The sequence below is a fragment of the Psammomys obesus genome, unplaced genomic scaffold (assembly GCF_907164565.1).
Source record: "Psammomys obesus unplaced genomic scaffold, mPsaObe1.curated_primary_1811, whole genome shotgun sequence".
NCBI classification, from domain to species: domain Eukaryota; kingdom Metazoa; phylum Chordata; class Mammalia; order Rodentia; family Muridae; genus Psammomys; species Psammomys obesus.
The window spans coordinates 33,671,398-33,685,567 of NW_026596046.1; the positions used below are offsets into that span (position 1 = coordinate 33,671,398).

General features: G+C 42.2%; 1 protein-coding gene across 3 annotated transcripts in view; it reads right to left on the minus strand.

Moving 5' to 3' along the window:
• The window catches only part of Uvrag (UV radiation resistance associated), a 263,208-nt gene that overhangs the window by 103,564 nt on the left and 145,474 nt on the right, over window positions 1–14,170 (minus strand). For all 3 annotated transcript variants that reach the window (XM_055623512.1, XM_055623513.1, XM_055623514.1), the window contains 3 exons: window positions 4,950–5,034; window positions 3,297–3,384; window positions 1,726–1,786 (listed from right to left, as the gene is read on the minus strand). In XM_055623512.1, the coding sequence (XP_055479487.1) occupies window positions 1,726–1,786; window positions 3,297–3,384; window positions 4,950–5,034 (234 nt within the window). The remainder of the gene's footprint in view (window positions 1–1,725; window positions 1,787–3,296; window positions 3,385–4,949; window positions 5,035–14,170) is intronic.

Genomic DNA, 14,170 nt, shown 5'->3' on the forward strand with positions numbered 1-14,170 from the left:
GCTCATAATGTGATCTAGAGCCCTCTTTTGGCCTGCAGGCACACATGCAGGCAGAATACCATATAATCAATCAATCAAAAAAAAACAAAGTGTGAGCAAGAGAGGTCTCCTATGAATAGTTTATTTGGTTATTACATATCTTTGTTGAGTGGCTATTTCCTTCAGTAGGTCGCAGGTTCCATGAAAGAACACAACATGTTTGCTTTCTTTCGATAATTACATCCTCAGAACTTAGCACAGTACTTGGCATATAGGTATCTAGTAAACATATTTTTGATTATTAATTTATGTGTATGGGTATTCTGCCTGCATACAACACTTCCATGCCTGATGCCTGTGGAGGCACTGGATCACCTGGAACTGGAGTTACAGGTGGTGAGCTGTCACGTGGGAGCTGGCAATCAAACCCAGGTCTTCTTGAAGAGCAATCAGTGCTTAGCTGCTGAGCCATCTCTCCAGCCTCCCAGCCTCCCAGCCTCCCAGGAAATATTTTTTTTAATGAGTGAGTAAGGAAAATAATGCACCATAGGCTTTAGGACACCACACTTTGCATAACACAAACACCAAAGTGCAGTTTGACTGAAAGAGGCCTGAGGGTTCACTGTACAGTGGAAACCAGACCTGCCCAGCTCTGCTGCTAACTTCTCAGGCCTCCCTTGGTTTAATAAGTATTAACGATAAAGCAAAACCTCAAGCTGTTCAGACACAGGTGTGCCCCAGTTCTCATAGCAATCACACAAGACTGGCTAGAAGTAACTCAAGGATGACATGGCTCACAGAAGGGGGCTCAGCACCTCAGCAGGGAATTCCCACCTCTTGGTTATCATTCTTACACTGTGTCCCAGCTAACCATGTGTTATGCTGGCAGACAGGGGTGATTAATCAAACTCCACTTGAATGTTTATGTTCAAATAGCTCTATTCTTTAAGGGAAGTGGAATCAATCCTAATGCACACTAGTGACACCCTGTTCTTGAAGCTCTGTGATAGACAGCTGGCTTAGGGAATGCCCTACAAGCAAACCAGGAGCCCTGCAAGCAGCAGTTAGACTATGGGGCAAAAGCTATAGTTTATTCACAATGAAAACATCTCTCGGACTGGGAAAAAGGCGCACTGGGTAACAGGCAAACATGAGGAGATGAGTTCAGATTCAGGGAGCTCACATTAAAATATATACTCTTTAAATTTGGTATAGAAAAAAAGATTTTAAAATACAGGAATTATTTTTAATCTGAATTCTTTAATCCCTTCAATGTAAAAGACACAAATGAGAATTCAATAGATTAAAGCTATTCTAACAGAAATACCACAAGACTGAATTTCAAATACTTTTCAGGATGGTAACAATATTACAACTTTACAATTTTAACAAGGGACCGGTGGGTGCTTTCACTAACCCTGCTCGCACTAACCCTTCTCCTAGCTATACACAGATTTTCATAAAAACAAACAAAAAAAGTCCAGGAAATTACTAGCCTGCTGTCTGAAGCCCCTCCCCCCTTTAATTTCAAATACAAGGCTCAATCATTATTTCTTCCAAGATTGGGCAGAATATTTTGTTACATTCCTAGCAGGGAAGTGGATTCTGCGTACTTCTAACTGGGAAGGGACGGAATTTCCAAAATCCCCTTTGGACAAAGTGCTAGATATCCATTATCAAGATACCTCTATTCGATATATATTGCAAATACCAAATCTTTAGAAGTAGAAAAAAGAAATAAAATACCTTGGAAATCCTCAGAATTGGGCAACTTGACACCACATACAAAATAATCCTTATGCTCATTCTGTGAATTAAATCAAAGGATGAAATTAATTCATTGTGCTAAGAAGCAAAGAAGCCACTGAGTCAAATCTAGAATGCAGCAGGTCAGTGGCACCATCTTAGATGCAGAATAGTATGCAAACTGTTCAGGCTGGTAAGGGTATGGCAAACTTTCCTGCATTTTATTACGCTTGACATTTTGATAGTAAAATCACATGTGCGTCATCTAAGGAAAAAGGCATGTGAAAGTGACATCATAAAGTGTCTTCCTTCCAGGCACGGCAGCACATCTATAATCCCAGCACGTGGGGCATGTAGGCAGGAAGACTAGGCGTTCACATTCATCCCTAACTGCACCACATATTTGAAGATGCGGGAGCCATATGATGTCCATTTTAAAAGCAAAAAAAAGTAGAACATTCTGGCTAAACTATATCCATTCTGTAAACAAGTTAATAAGATTCTATGAGCAAACTCAAATTCTATTGTTTTTTTCTCTGAAAATTAGTTTATTTGTGGATTACTATTAACAAGGAAGCTACCTAATTTAGTAGACTTGATTTTTCTAATAACCCTAATCAGAGTTATTTTACTATTACCTTTTGTATTGATTTTTAAGTAACTGCATTAAAAATTTAATATCCTGATATTTGCCACATGAATGCCTTAATGAACACCAATATACACAGGTGACTGAGCAATTATGTTTTAAAAACCACATACACATCAAAAGAAATGTATCATAAATGGAGGATAATTGGTTGAATAAAAGGATTATGAAGAAACCAGAAATAATCTGGCATTCTTTCTGATGATAAGAAATACAACCATCAAGCTGATATATAAAACAATCAAACTATGGGACTTGGGACCAACTAAATGTGTGTGTGTGTGTGTGTGTGTGTGTGTGTGTGTGTGTGTGTGTGTGAAAGAGAGAGTTTGTGTGTATGTGCATGTGTGTGTATATGTATGTGTCTGCATATGTGAGTCTGTGTATGAATGTGTGCACGTGTTATATGTGTGTGTGTGTGTGTGTGTGTGTGTGTGTGTGTGTGTGTGTGTGTGACAGAGAGGGGGAGAGGGAAAAGGAGAGGGAGGGTGAGAGCAGCGGTTAACTCTGGAACTGTGGAGGTGTTCCTCAAGATGGCTGTCCACCTTGTTTTTGAGACAAGGTCTCTCAGTAGGACCTGAGTCTCACTAACTGGGTAGACTAGTTAGCTACTGAGTCCCAGGGATCCTCCTGTGTCCTCCCCAGCACTGGGACAAGAGCATGCCACCTTGCTCAGCTTTTCATCAGGGTCCGAGGGATTAATTACACTTGTGTCTTCATACTTATGTGGCGGCACCTGAGGGTGGAGCTATCTTCCCAGCTACCCCCAACTGAGTTTCAGTATGCTTCTGAAATAACTACTAGCTCTTAACGTTCTCCTGAATCATGAGAGAGCACACAGAGGGATGGCTTTTTCACTGAAGGGAAATTTCAAGTGGAATTATCTTTCCAACCCCCATCTCCTCAGGAATCTGAAACTTACCAAATCAATAGGGTAAATGTAGGCGAGCTCGGACAGCAACTGCCTGCAGCGGATTGTCAGCTGAGCATTCGTCTTCAGGAAGAGTTCTCTATCGGGGAGGAAGAAAATGTACAGTCATGAAAAATTATGTCTCCTAACACTTAAACCTAATTAAACCAGGGAAGAGTCAGTGGTCCATAACTGGCAAGAGAATTTCAGAGGTGAAGGCAAAGAAGAGCCGCCCTGAGTCCTGACCTGTCTCCGACGAGGCAACTACGTTAACTTCATGCCATGGCCTCCTGTGTGTGCCCAGCACTGTGCTGAGAGCTATAAAGAACATAATAAGCAAATACCCGTGCCAGGAGCACCTACCTACTCATACCTGCCAGGAGCACTACGTGTGCTTGTTCCGAGACGACAGTGAGCTGCCACCACACCCACTACACACTTAAGAACCAGGGCTCAGTGAAGCTGACTCAATTTCAGAATTTGGTTTATATGGCATTTTCTTAAAAAAAAAAGAAAAGACAGGGCCCAGCGAGCTTCAGACTGTGAAGGTACCTGGAGGATGAGAAGCCTGCACAGGCACAGAACCATCTCTATCTGGAGGTTTAGTTGGATCCTTGGCAACTTTTACCATAAACCAGTAAACACCAGTGTTTCCCTGAGTCTGTCAGGAGCCAATTAATTGAACTCAGAAAATTTTGTGGGAATTGCTATAGCCGGCAGGTGAGAAACACAGGAGGCCACCTGGAGTTTGTGACTGCCATCTACTTACAGGTCTCAGTCTGGAGGAACTGTCAGGAGGTATCCAGGCAGTGTCAGGACTGAATTAAATCACAAGACACAGTTCTGCCTGTGGGATACAGCTGGGGTCAAAAGTGTTGTGAAGTTAGCATGGTGGAAAACACTGACCTACTGTCTGACAAGCACTCATGGCTCTGTCAGTGAGCTGGACAGAGCAACTTCTCAGAGCCCCGCTTTCCTATTTTAAACTGGAGGATAAAAATAGATATTCTCTGTTTTGTTCTAGATCCTTGAGTCCTCAACTACTAAAGTTCTACAGAAGTGAGTGATGGCAAAAGAGAACAGAAGTGACTATGAATTATGCATGGTGTGGGGGAGAAAAGCTATTGTCATCACTTTATGTTGAAGGAAAAATTAAAAGAAACTATGGTTTCCTTTGTTTGTTGAAGGTATTTGAAAATTAAGCAAAGAATTGCCATATTAAGAAGAGGGAGATATGACAAAAATGGTATTTTAGTAGGAAAGCCCTGATAGCATCATTGGGGGAAGGGCAGGAAAGCTGGAGAGGCAGGGATTAGAAAAATGCTGTAGGTATTGCTGAGGTCATCAAGTGTGAGGTCAAGAAGCAGAAGTCTGAAGGAATTACCGAAGAAAGCCAGCCAGCCAGCTGAAGTGGCATGGAAAAGACGGGAGAGGAGAGGACATAAAGAGCAGCAGAGCTGTGGCCTGGGCGATGGGAAACAGGGTTCATGTTTCTAGGCTCCAGCACAGTGGAGACACACAGTAGGTACTCACAAACATCTGCTGATTAAGTGAATGGGATACTGAGATACACAGAATGTAAGTTAGTAGCAGCCTTTTAAAATGCTGCTTTTCCAAATGTCCCCATAAGCTCACACTCAGAGAAGCCATTGCCACTACATTTACCTTTTTGCAGTACACTCCTTCCTCAGCTCACCCAGGGATTCCTTCTGCAGTTGAAGCTTGCCATGCTCAGTTGAAAATGCGCTTCCTGCAAGGGAAGATGGAAGGAGACGACAGATGTAATACAGCAGACATGATGCTCAACCACCATCTACACACGCAGAGCTCTGTCTCCTGTCTGTGACAGGGACAGGGAGAGTTAACAGGGTTTCGAGGTGGATTAACCAGAACAAACTGCTATTGGTTCGGTTTACACTGATCCAGCCTCTAGAAGGCAAACAGCAGGACTCTCAGACTCTGCACATAGGTTTCTGGACACTGACCAAGAAACCTTTATGAGATTTCAAAATTCAGACCTCACCCCTGAAAGCCTGCCTAACTTATTTTCAACCACAAACTCTACATAATGTTATTGAGAATATAAAATGTAGACCAGGAAAATCATCTACATTTTGATTGCCATACTACAGTTCATATAACCAGTTTTATGAACTTTCATCTTGCTTGTCTATATTTTAGTGAAAATCACAGGGCATAGGAAATGTGCGTTCTGATTTTTCCATATTATGTCACAAGCATTTTTACATGGTGACAGTCTGAAGTTACAGCTGTATAAAAGTCAGCTTTACAGACGTGGCTTGTAGGACTATCACACATTATAGCCCACAGGTTCACACTGGAATCCTATCACAGAACATTTAATTTCCTTTCAGTGTTTGCTTTAGTGTGCTGATAATAAACATTGTGTTCCTAGACCCGAATTTTGCAACTGTTTGAACCTCAGTTTTGTGATAATAAAATCCTTTCCATCTTCCTACTCTGAGAAAAAGAGAGCCTATATTCTTCAGTCCAGGCTGACTCCATCTCCAGAGGGCTACACAAAGAGAAACAGTTTAAGATCCTGACATATTAAGTTTTGTATTTTTCCAAAGGATTTTGCTTCATGAACTGTGGTCCAATAAGAAGATCTGCCCTAAAGGCTCCTCATACCTACCCACCTGGGGAAGAACAGAGGCTTATTCAACCAAAGTCCAGTTTAGACCTAGCACAAAATCCACTACCTATGCAACCAAGGACTTCATTCTTGCTAGAGAAATGCTGTACCACAGAGCCAAGGCCCTAGCCCTAAGCAGTTTATACTCAAGGTTTCTCTAAGCAGCTTTTTCTTCTCTTTCAACTATAAGGACTAAGACCCCAAACTCAATCAAAGAACACCACTCATCTTCTGTAGCTAAATACTCTTCCCCAAATCTTTCTCTTAATGATCTTGTGTGACAGTTAGGTCACCATTCACACCCATGTATGTTGTACATAGTTATTTTAATGTCAAGTGGCCCTGGATCTAGACAGTGGAGCTCTCTCCATTGCTGCTCCGTGTCCCTGTGATGTGCTGCACCTACTATTTGAACCTTATTATTGCTTTACTGCTCGAAGGACCTGTAGTGATGGTCCCCACCATTCCCAATACTGGTAACTTGTGCCTTCTCTTTGTACTGGGTTGTTCTGGCTAATAAAATAATTAACTAACTAATTAATTGAGACAGGGTCTCACCGTGTAGCACTGAACTCATGGAACTCTGCCTCTGCCTCCTGAGTACTAGGATTAAAGGCATACATACACCACCATACCCAGCCCCAGCTTAGAAATATTAATAATCTTTCCAAATAACTGTCTTTTGATTTCACTGATACACTATACTCATTTTCTGCTTTTAAATGTCTGCCCTTTACCATTTCCTTCTCTCTGTTTAATTAACATGTGGTTCATTTGTCTTTCTTTTCCTAGTTTAAGAAAGAAGTTTAGATTCTGGCTGGAGACCTTTCTTCTTTTTAAGTATATATATCAAATTTCCTTCTAAACTTTTATGCTATTTTATGTATTCCTTGAAACTTTCATGTTGTATCTTGACTCAGTTCAAAATACTTGCTAATTTGCCTTGGTATTTTTTTCTTTTTTGACCCAAGGCTGCTAATATATGCATCATAACATTTCTAAATTTTTGGAATTTTCTAGATATCTTTCTGTCAGTGGATTCTATCTTGATGACAAAACAGACTCTGCATGATTTTAATAATTTTATATTTTTGTGTCTTTCTTAGTACCAGATAATGTTTTAAAATTTCTTGGTTGACATGACTGTTTCATGTATATTTGAAAAAACAAGTCACTGTGCTCGTGTTCAAGAGCAACAGTCCACTGTCAAGTTGATTATTGTTAGGTTAATCCCAGAGAGACATGAACAAACCTCTGCTTACCTCAGACAGGACAACAAAAACAGACCAATAAATGATTCTGTATAAGTCTAGTTTGGTGAACTCACTAGGTCTCACAGAAGCATGGGTAAGTTTTGTGTAGCGACACCACTAAAAAAACGTCTCCCTCCTCCAAGAACTGTGACTGGATTATACCAGTAGGAAGGGGCAGGCCTCCTGTGGCAAGGGTGCTGCCTCCTGAGCCTCTTTCAAGCCCTCCAAAGACGGGGTGTAAATGAGCATCTCTGGTGGGAAATCACAGCTATTCTGATTCCATATGGCCATGACCACAGCCAGAGGACAGAGTTCCACAACGGTGATCTCAAGGTCTTTTATTGTCACCAATTTTCTCTCTGTGTTCTATCAGTTACTCCAAGATGTGTGCTTCACTTTTCAGCTTCAATTGTGCATTCGTACATTTGTCATTCAGGAACACCAGATTTTTATCTGTCCCCTAGAATTGTAGGGTTTTTAGTTATTCCCTTAAAGGCTTATAGCTGCTGTGATTGCAGTGGGACCATGCTGCCATTGCCAGAACAACCACTTCTTCCTTCAGACCTACACCTTCAGCTTCCTGCCACGTCCTCACTCCTCCTGTGAGTATCCAAAGGAAGCCCAAGCAGAAGCTTCAAGCAAGAGTGACCTGCCTTTCAATTCCTATGGCCTCATGCAAGCCCATGGTTGTCTATAAACGACGGGGAAAAGCTTTAGCCGAATTCTTCACCCTCTTTTACAGAAGCCCCAGCTTCTTTCTGTGCTGTCAGTGGTGATTAGCACATCTTTCCACCTGCCTCTCCGCACACACCTGGCTTTCTGGCATGTAGGTATCAGGTTATTGTGTAATTCAAATACTGACTTTTGTGCTCCCCATATCTGGTTGCAATCTTTGTTCTGAGAATCTCCTGACACATTGTATAAACATTGCTCCCCAATCATCCCCTACATGCCAATAAAGCCATCAATCGAGCAGGGAGCGAATAGGGTTTGACTTCCTGCCAGCCAGGAAGGAGGAGATAGAGGAGGAGGTAGAAGATTAAGGCAAGGGCAGAGGCCCAGAGAGAGGAGCTAGAGCAGAGAATCTTTCTCGGAGAAGTCAGAAGAGCCTAGAGTTTAGAGTAAAACTGATCACGATTGTGCTGTAAAACTTAACAAAATAATACCATAGAGTCTCGGTTATTTGAATGTTAGCCATTAACTAACTTCACTATCGTCTTAGTTCAGGGTGTTTCCGTCTGGAGTACAGCCACCTTTCATACTTCCTCTGAGTTATAACCGTCCACGGTCGTGTTCACCTCCTCTCTACCTTTCTAGTGTGGCAAATACTTATACTATGGGACCAAACAAAATCAGGAATTCATTATATATAGAAAGTAGTGAAAATAAATGCTGTCAATGTTATTACTTCGAATAAACAGAAAAACGGAAAGGGTCACAGGCCACCTTCCTGTTGCCTTCCTTAGCTCCTGATGGGTATGCCTGGAAAGCCCAAGTTTAAAATCCCAGGAACCCCGACAGCAGCCTTCCCTTCTCTTCCTGGGCTGCACTTTTCTCTTCTGCATTTATCCATAGTCTTATCTTGCTCCCACCACCGCTATGGATTTCCCCTTTATGTTGTATCACCTCTACCAATGGCTCTTTGGGAGAGAAAGAAAACAAAAAGATGCTGGGTTAACCAAACTACCCTAAAACTGTCTCCCTGTCTAGGCAGATACGCAAGTTCTACCCTGCTGAGACAGAGCCTCTGTGCAATGAGAAGACAGGAGGGAGCTTTGGCCTTAACAACTAAATATCACTGTTAGTGCTTATAAATCTGAAGAGTGTGACTATTGCTTCCAACAAAAGATGGCTCAGTGGTTAAGAGTACTGTCTGCTCTTCCAGAGGTCCCGAGTTCAATTCCCAGCAACCACATGGTGGCTCACAACCATCTGTAATGTGATCTGATGCCCTCTTCTGGCATGCAGGTGTACATGCAGATAAAGCAGTCATGCATAAAATAAATAAATCTTTAAAAAGAAAACAAAACACAGCTTCTTCAGGCATTCTGTTCTCCAGGGAACTTAGTCTCAGACTGGCCATTGGCCAACTCCTGTCAAAGTTGCAGTTAAACCAACACATTATCATTTCTAGTTTTACACATGATTTCAAATTACCAAAAAGCAGTATTCTTGAACTGTGAAAGTTCTCTCCCTACCAAACTACCTTTTCTGTACCAGGAGTTAGGATGCAGTCCTTTTCATGTATTAGTAGATTTTTTATTTTTTGGTTTGAATTTTGCAAAAACTGTAACTGACTATATTTCATTATGAAGTTCACAATCTTGGGCACAAAAGAAACTGTACACCAATCCCCCCCCCCAAAAAAAATAAATAAATAAACTCAGTGCTAAGAGAATTTTCTTCCTCACATTAAGGAACCAGTAAGTTTCCTTACTAGAGCGATGGGAAGTCACTGACTTTTGTAGCTACAGTGGTCTGACTGCTGAGGGCAGAGCACACTTTAGTTCTCATGAATGAAGGCTTTGACTTTGGGGCTCTGGCTGCATTTAGACTGCCCACCAGATGTATTGAGGCTAAAATATGCCACACTCCAGACTCTAGACAAGTCTGTACTTCATATTCTTTTTATTGAAACAAGGTCTTGCTTTGTAGCTCAGGCTGGCTGGCCAGACCCTGCTTCTAGAACACTGGAGTTACAAGCATTTCCACCCACCCAGCGAAATCTTAACTTTTCTGAGACTCTTTTTTAATATCTATACAAATTAAGAGTGGTATCACTTTCCTTAACATTTACACTCTCTTGGCTATCCCCGCAAAGGTACAGGGGTGTGAACAAAACTACATAGCTGGCTTGAAACTTTACCTAAAAATAGCCACAAAGCTCAGGTGGTGCCCTACCTAACTATCTGGAGTCTCTATTTTGCTTTCACAATCTCAGAGGAAACCAGTCCCTATAGTTCCTAAGCCTTTCCCCAACTCTAGCAACTGGATGATGACCTCACCTCACACTATATGAAAGTAATAGGATATTGTAGAATTCTGGCCATCAGCAATATGTCAACAAGCTACCCACGAAGTTCGTCTCTCAGCTTTGTCTTATTCACCAAATAAGCAAGTACTTCCGAGTTTACTCCTTTCCATTTAACTCCACTGTGCTGGTTTTAACAGGAATGGCCCCACAGACTCATATGTGTGAATGCCTGGCCATAGGGAATGGCACCACTGGAGGTGTGGCTTTGTTGGAGGAAGTGTGTCACTATGGGGTGGGCTTTGAGGTCTGAGATGGTCAACCTACGCCCAGTATGGCACACAGTTTCCTCCTGCTGCCTCTGGATCAAGACGTAGAAGTCTTGGCTCCTATCTAGCACCATGTCTGCCATGTTCCCTGCCATGGTGATAATGGACTAAGTCTCTGACACTGTAAGCCAGCCCCGGTTAAAGTTTTCCTTTACAAGAGCTGGCGAGGTTGTGGTGTCTCTTCACAGCAATGGAACCTTAAGACAGCCACCTCACACGTTACTGTGCTCCCGGGGCTTCCTCTGTAGCTCCAGTCCCTCCTGCTCCCAGCTCTCCATCTACCCAGGATCTTCTCAGGTTCCAGGGCTGAGCTCCTTATAGAAACTTTCCTGAGCAATCACTGTACACAATGGCCTCTCACAGTTAGCTTCTGTTGTCACAGCTTGTACCAGTCACCAGTAGTTAATGACAACATTATGGTTTATGCTTTAAAAGACAATTTAATTTTATTTGTGCCTGTGTGTGGTGCCTACGGAAACCAGAAGAGGGCAACAGATGTCCCAGAGCTGAAATTACAGGCAGTTGTGAGCCACCTGACTTGAGTACTGGGAACCAAATTCAGGACCCTTTAGAAAAGCAACAAGTGGGGGGGGGGGGTAGAGAAATGGCTCTAGTGGTTAAGAGCACTGTTTGCTCTTCAGAAGAACCCAGGTTCAAATCCCAGCACCAACATGGCAGCTCACAACTGTCTGTAACTCCAGTTCCAGGTGACCTGACACCCTCACATTAATGCACATAAAATTAAATAAATTAGTTTAAAAAAGAAAAGAAAAGAAAAGCAGCAAGTGTCCTTAACTGGTGAGTGATCTCTCCAGCCATTTGTTGAGTTTCTTATTTATTATCTTGCTCACTGCATAACCATTCAAAGCTGGATATCTTAATTCCTTTCCCTTTCTACATCACCCTCCTTCTCTAATGCTTGCTTGCTCAGTGATTGAACTATGCAGGCCATGTCCCAGCCTATGTTAAAAGCGCCCATGTTCTTCCTCTGTTCCTCTTTGCTTTAACCCAGTGAGTTATCACAGTGGAATCTACCATCCAAGCACCCCCTGAACCTATGTACTCTCTGCTCATTTAACATTCCCAGTGTGCTTAGATTTTAACCCTGTAGTGTTGATTACTGATATAGCTTCCTCCCTGGTGATTCTCTCCCTCAATAAGGCAGGCAAAGAGTATTTTCTGAAACATGTATCTATCCTGTATTCTGTATTGTATTCATCAATACAAGCCTATCTGTTCTTTGAGAAACTTGTGTGCTATATTAACACATCCCCAAACCTTTCGGTAAAAGCTCCTTGACTTCTCTAGCCTCTCAAATGGAGTTATGCAAAAATGAAAAAAAAAAATCTGTAGTTGAAAAAATGACCTTCCATTACTGGCAGCAGCTCCTGGGTATACTTTGCAACCTCTGTAGAAACTACTTCCTTTCAGTGGCAATTCTCACCATCTCCCCGCTAACTATGACCTGTTCTTGCATCTTCTTTACCTGGGATCTGGTTTTCCAGAGGCATACCTTCTGTGTGCCTCTGACACCCTCTAACTAGCTCTGCCTTATAGCCATTATTCTCTCTATCCCTCTCTCTCTCTCTTTCTTAAGACAGGGTTTCTCTGTGTAGCATGGGCTATCATGGACTTGCTTTGTAGACCAGGCTAGCCTTGAACTCATGGAGACCCATCTGTTTCTGCCTTCCTGAGTACTGGGATACTCATTTATGGCTACGCGGCCTTGCAGTGTCCAGTTCTTCCTAAGTGTTCCACGATGACTGAGTATTGCCATACTGATGCTTGTCTTGTATCCTATGTATGCCTCATGACCTTTTTTACTTTGATACTCAACTGTCTCATTGTAAATGTGTTTTTGCTAAGTAGCACTTCCTGAATGTTGGGAGAAGCAAATGGAAAAGCTGGTAAACCAAAATATAATTCTTTCAGGTGTTTTATTTCTTTGTATCCATGGCTTCCACTTGGAAAGGAGACTGAAATGACACTTTACCCTTCTTAAAACCCGTTTAAGACATTACCAGAATAAATCATCATAAGTACATTTAATAATCTTGAAAGTAAGAGCTGAAGTTTGCCTAGGACCTATAATGTGTCCTCTTCACTCTCCAAGCAAAACTGTTTGGCCTCTACTGCCTTGTGTGAGCTGCATCCAACAGCCCAGAGAAGAAGATGCTAATTCAGGCATTAGGAGCTGGCAAGATGGCTTCACTGGAAAAAGCCCTTGCTGCGCACAAGTCTCAAGACCTGAGTTTGATCCAAGAAATTCACAAAATAAATCTGAATGTGGACACGCATTTGTAATCCCAGCACTCCCACATTGAGATGGGAGGCTGAGACAGGAGACTCATATAAAAGACTCCTGGGCAGGGTGGCCTGGAGGACAGAATGCAGCAGAGATGGGAGAAACTTGCTCAGCAAGGTGATGAGAGAACAGACTCCTGAAAGCTGATCTCCACATGGGCACCATGTCACACATGAGTGTATGCATACAAAATAGTCCATTATTAGAAAAAAATAAAAAGGAAAATGTTACAGCATAAATCCCTCGGGGGAAGTCCACACAGCTTTAAAGACATGCATTAATAATTTGAAAGGAAGCCTGTCTAGATTCTGGAAGAAGGCTATATAATGTTAAAAACACAGCCTAGGGAAGATGCGGCTCTGTGGTAGAGCACTTCCCATAGCCCGCACGAGGCACGGGGCTCAGTCCCCATCATCCTAAGGAAAAAGTCTTCAGCATGCCATTATTCCAGATAAATACGCACTTGGTTAAAGGTGTAAGAAGTAATTCTTCACAAGAAGCCTTACAACCCAGCGAAGAGGAACCGCCGCACCGTGCTGATGTGTTTTCATACACACATGCAGAGCGGGGACTCAGATACATTGTGGTTCTTCTGTGACCTGAAATGTGGGTCACAGCCACACAGTGCTCTTCCCACTACACAGAAGATAAACAGAACAAGCTATACATCTAGGCCACCCTAGTTCTCAATTTTCTCAGAAAATGGTAAGAAATTATTATAATTAATGAGAACTGCATATAAAACACTTCTTATTTGAGCAATAAAATTTATTTACTGAAATTACTGAGAGGAAATCTGAGCAATGAAACTGAACACATTTGACCTCTGTTAAACATGATGTCATCTAAAGCATGCTCGGTTTTACTCTTGCTTATCACAAGGAACTAGGAAAAGCCAAGCAAAATATGACAGCCAGTTGGGGAAGTCTAGTGGCCACCCCCACCAAACAACCTTGCTGGTAACATATGGCGGCTGAGGCTGCACGGGGGCCAGATAGTTTTTGTTTGGGCAGGTGAGTGGCATGTCTTTTCTGGAGGGAAGTATATTACAGGATTAAATTTTAACAAAGATTCAAAAACAAACAACAGCAACAAAGACAGACCTCCATCCTTTCTGCCAATACTACACTTTGGAAATGACAGAATCATACAGCCTGAGAATATTCTAAAAACAACCCTAAAATGCCTGAACACCTTCCTAAGGACAAGCTGGACCTATACTCCAGGTCTGTGAATTAAATTGCTACCAAACGATTAAGGACTCTTTGGGGGAAATTCATTTCACTTGTCATGCAATGAAAGGGAAGACAGAAAAAAGTTCTCTAGCTACTAGTCCACAGCCCAAAGGGCACACTGTCTGCTTACACATTGC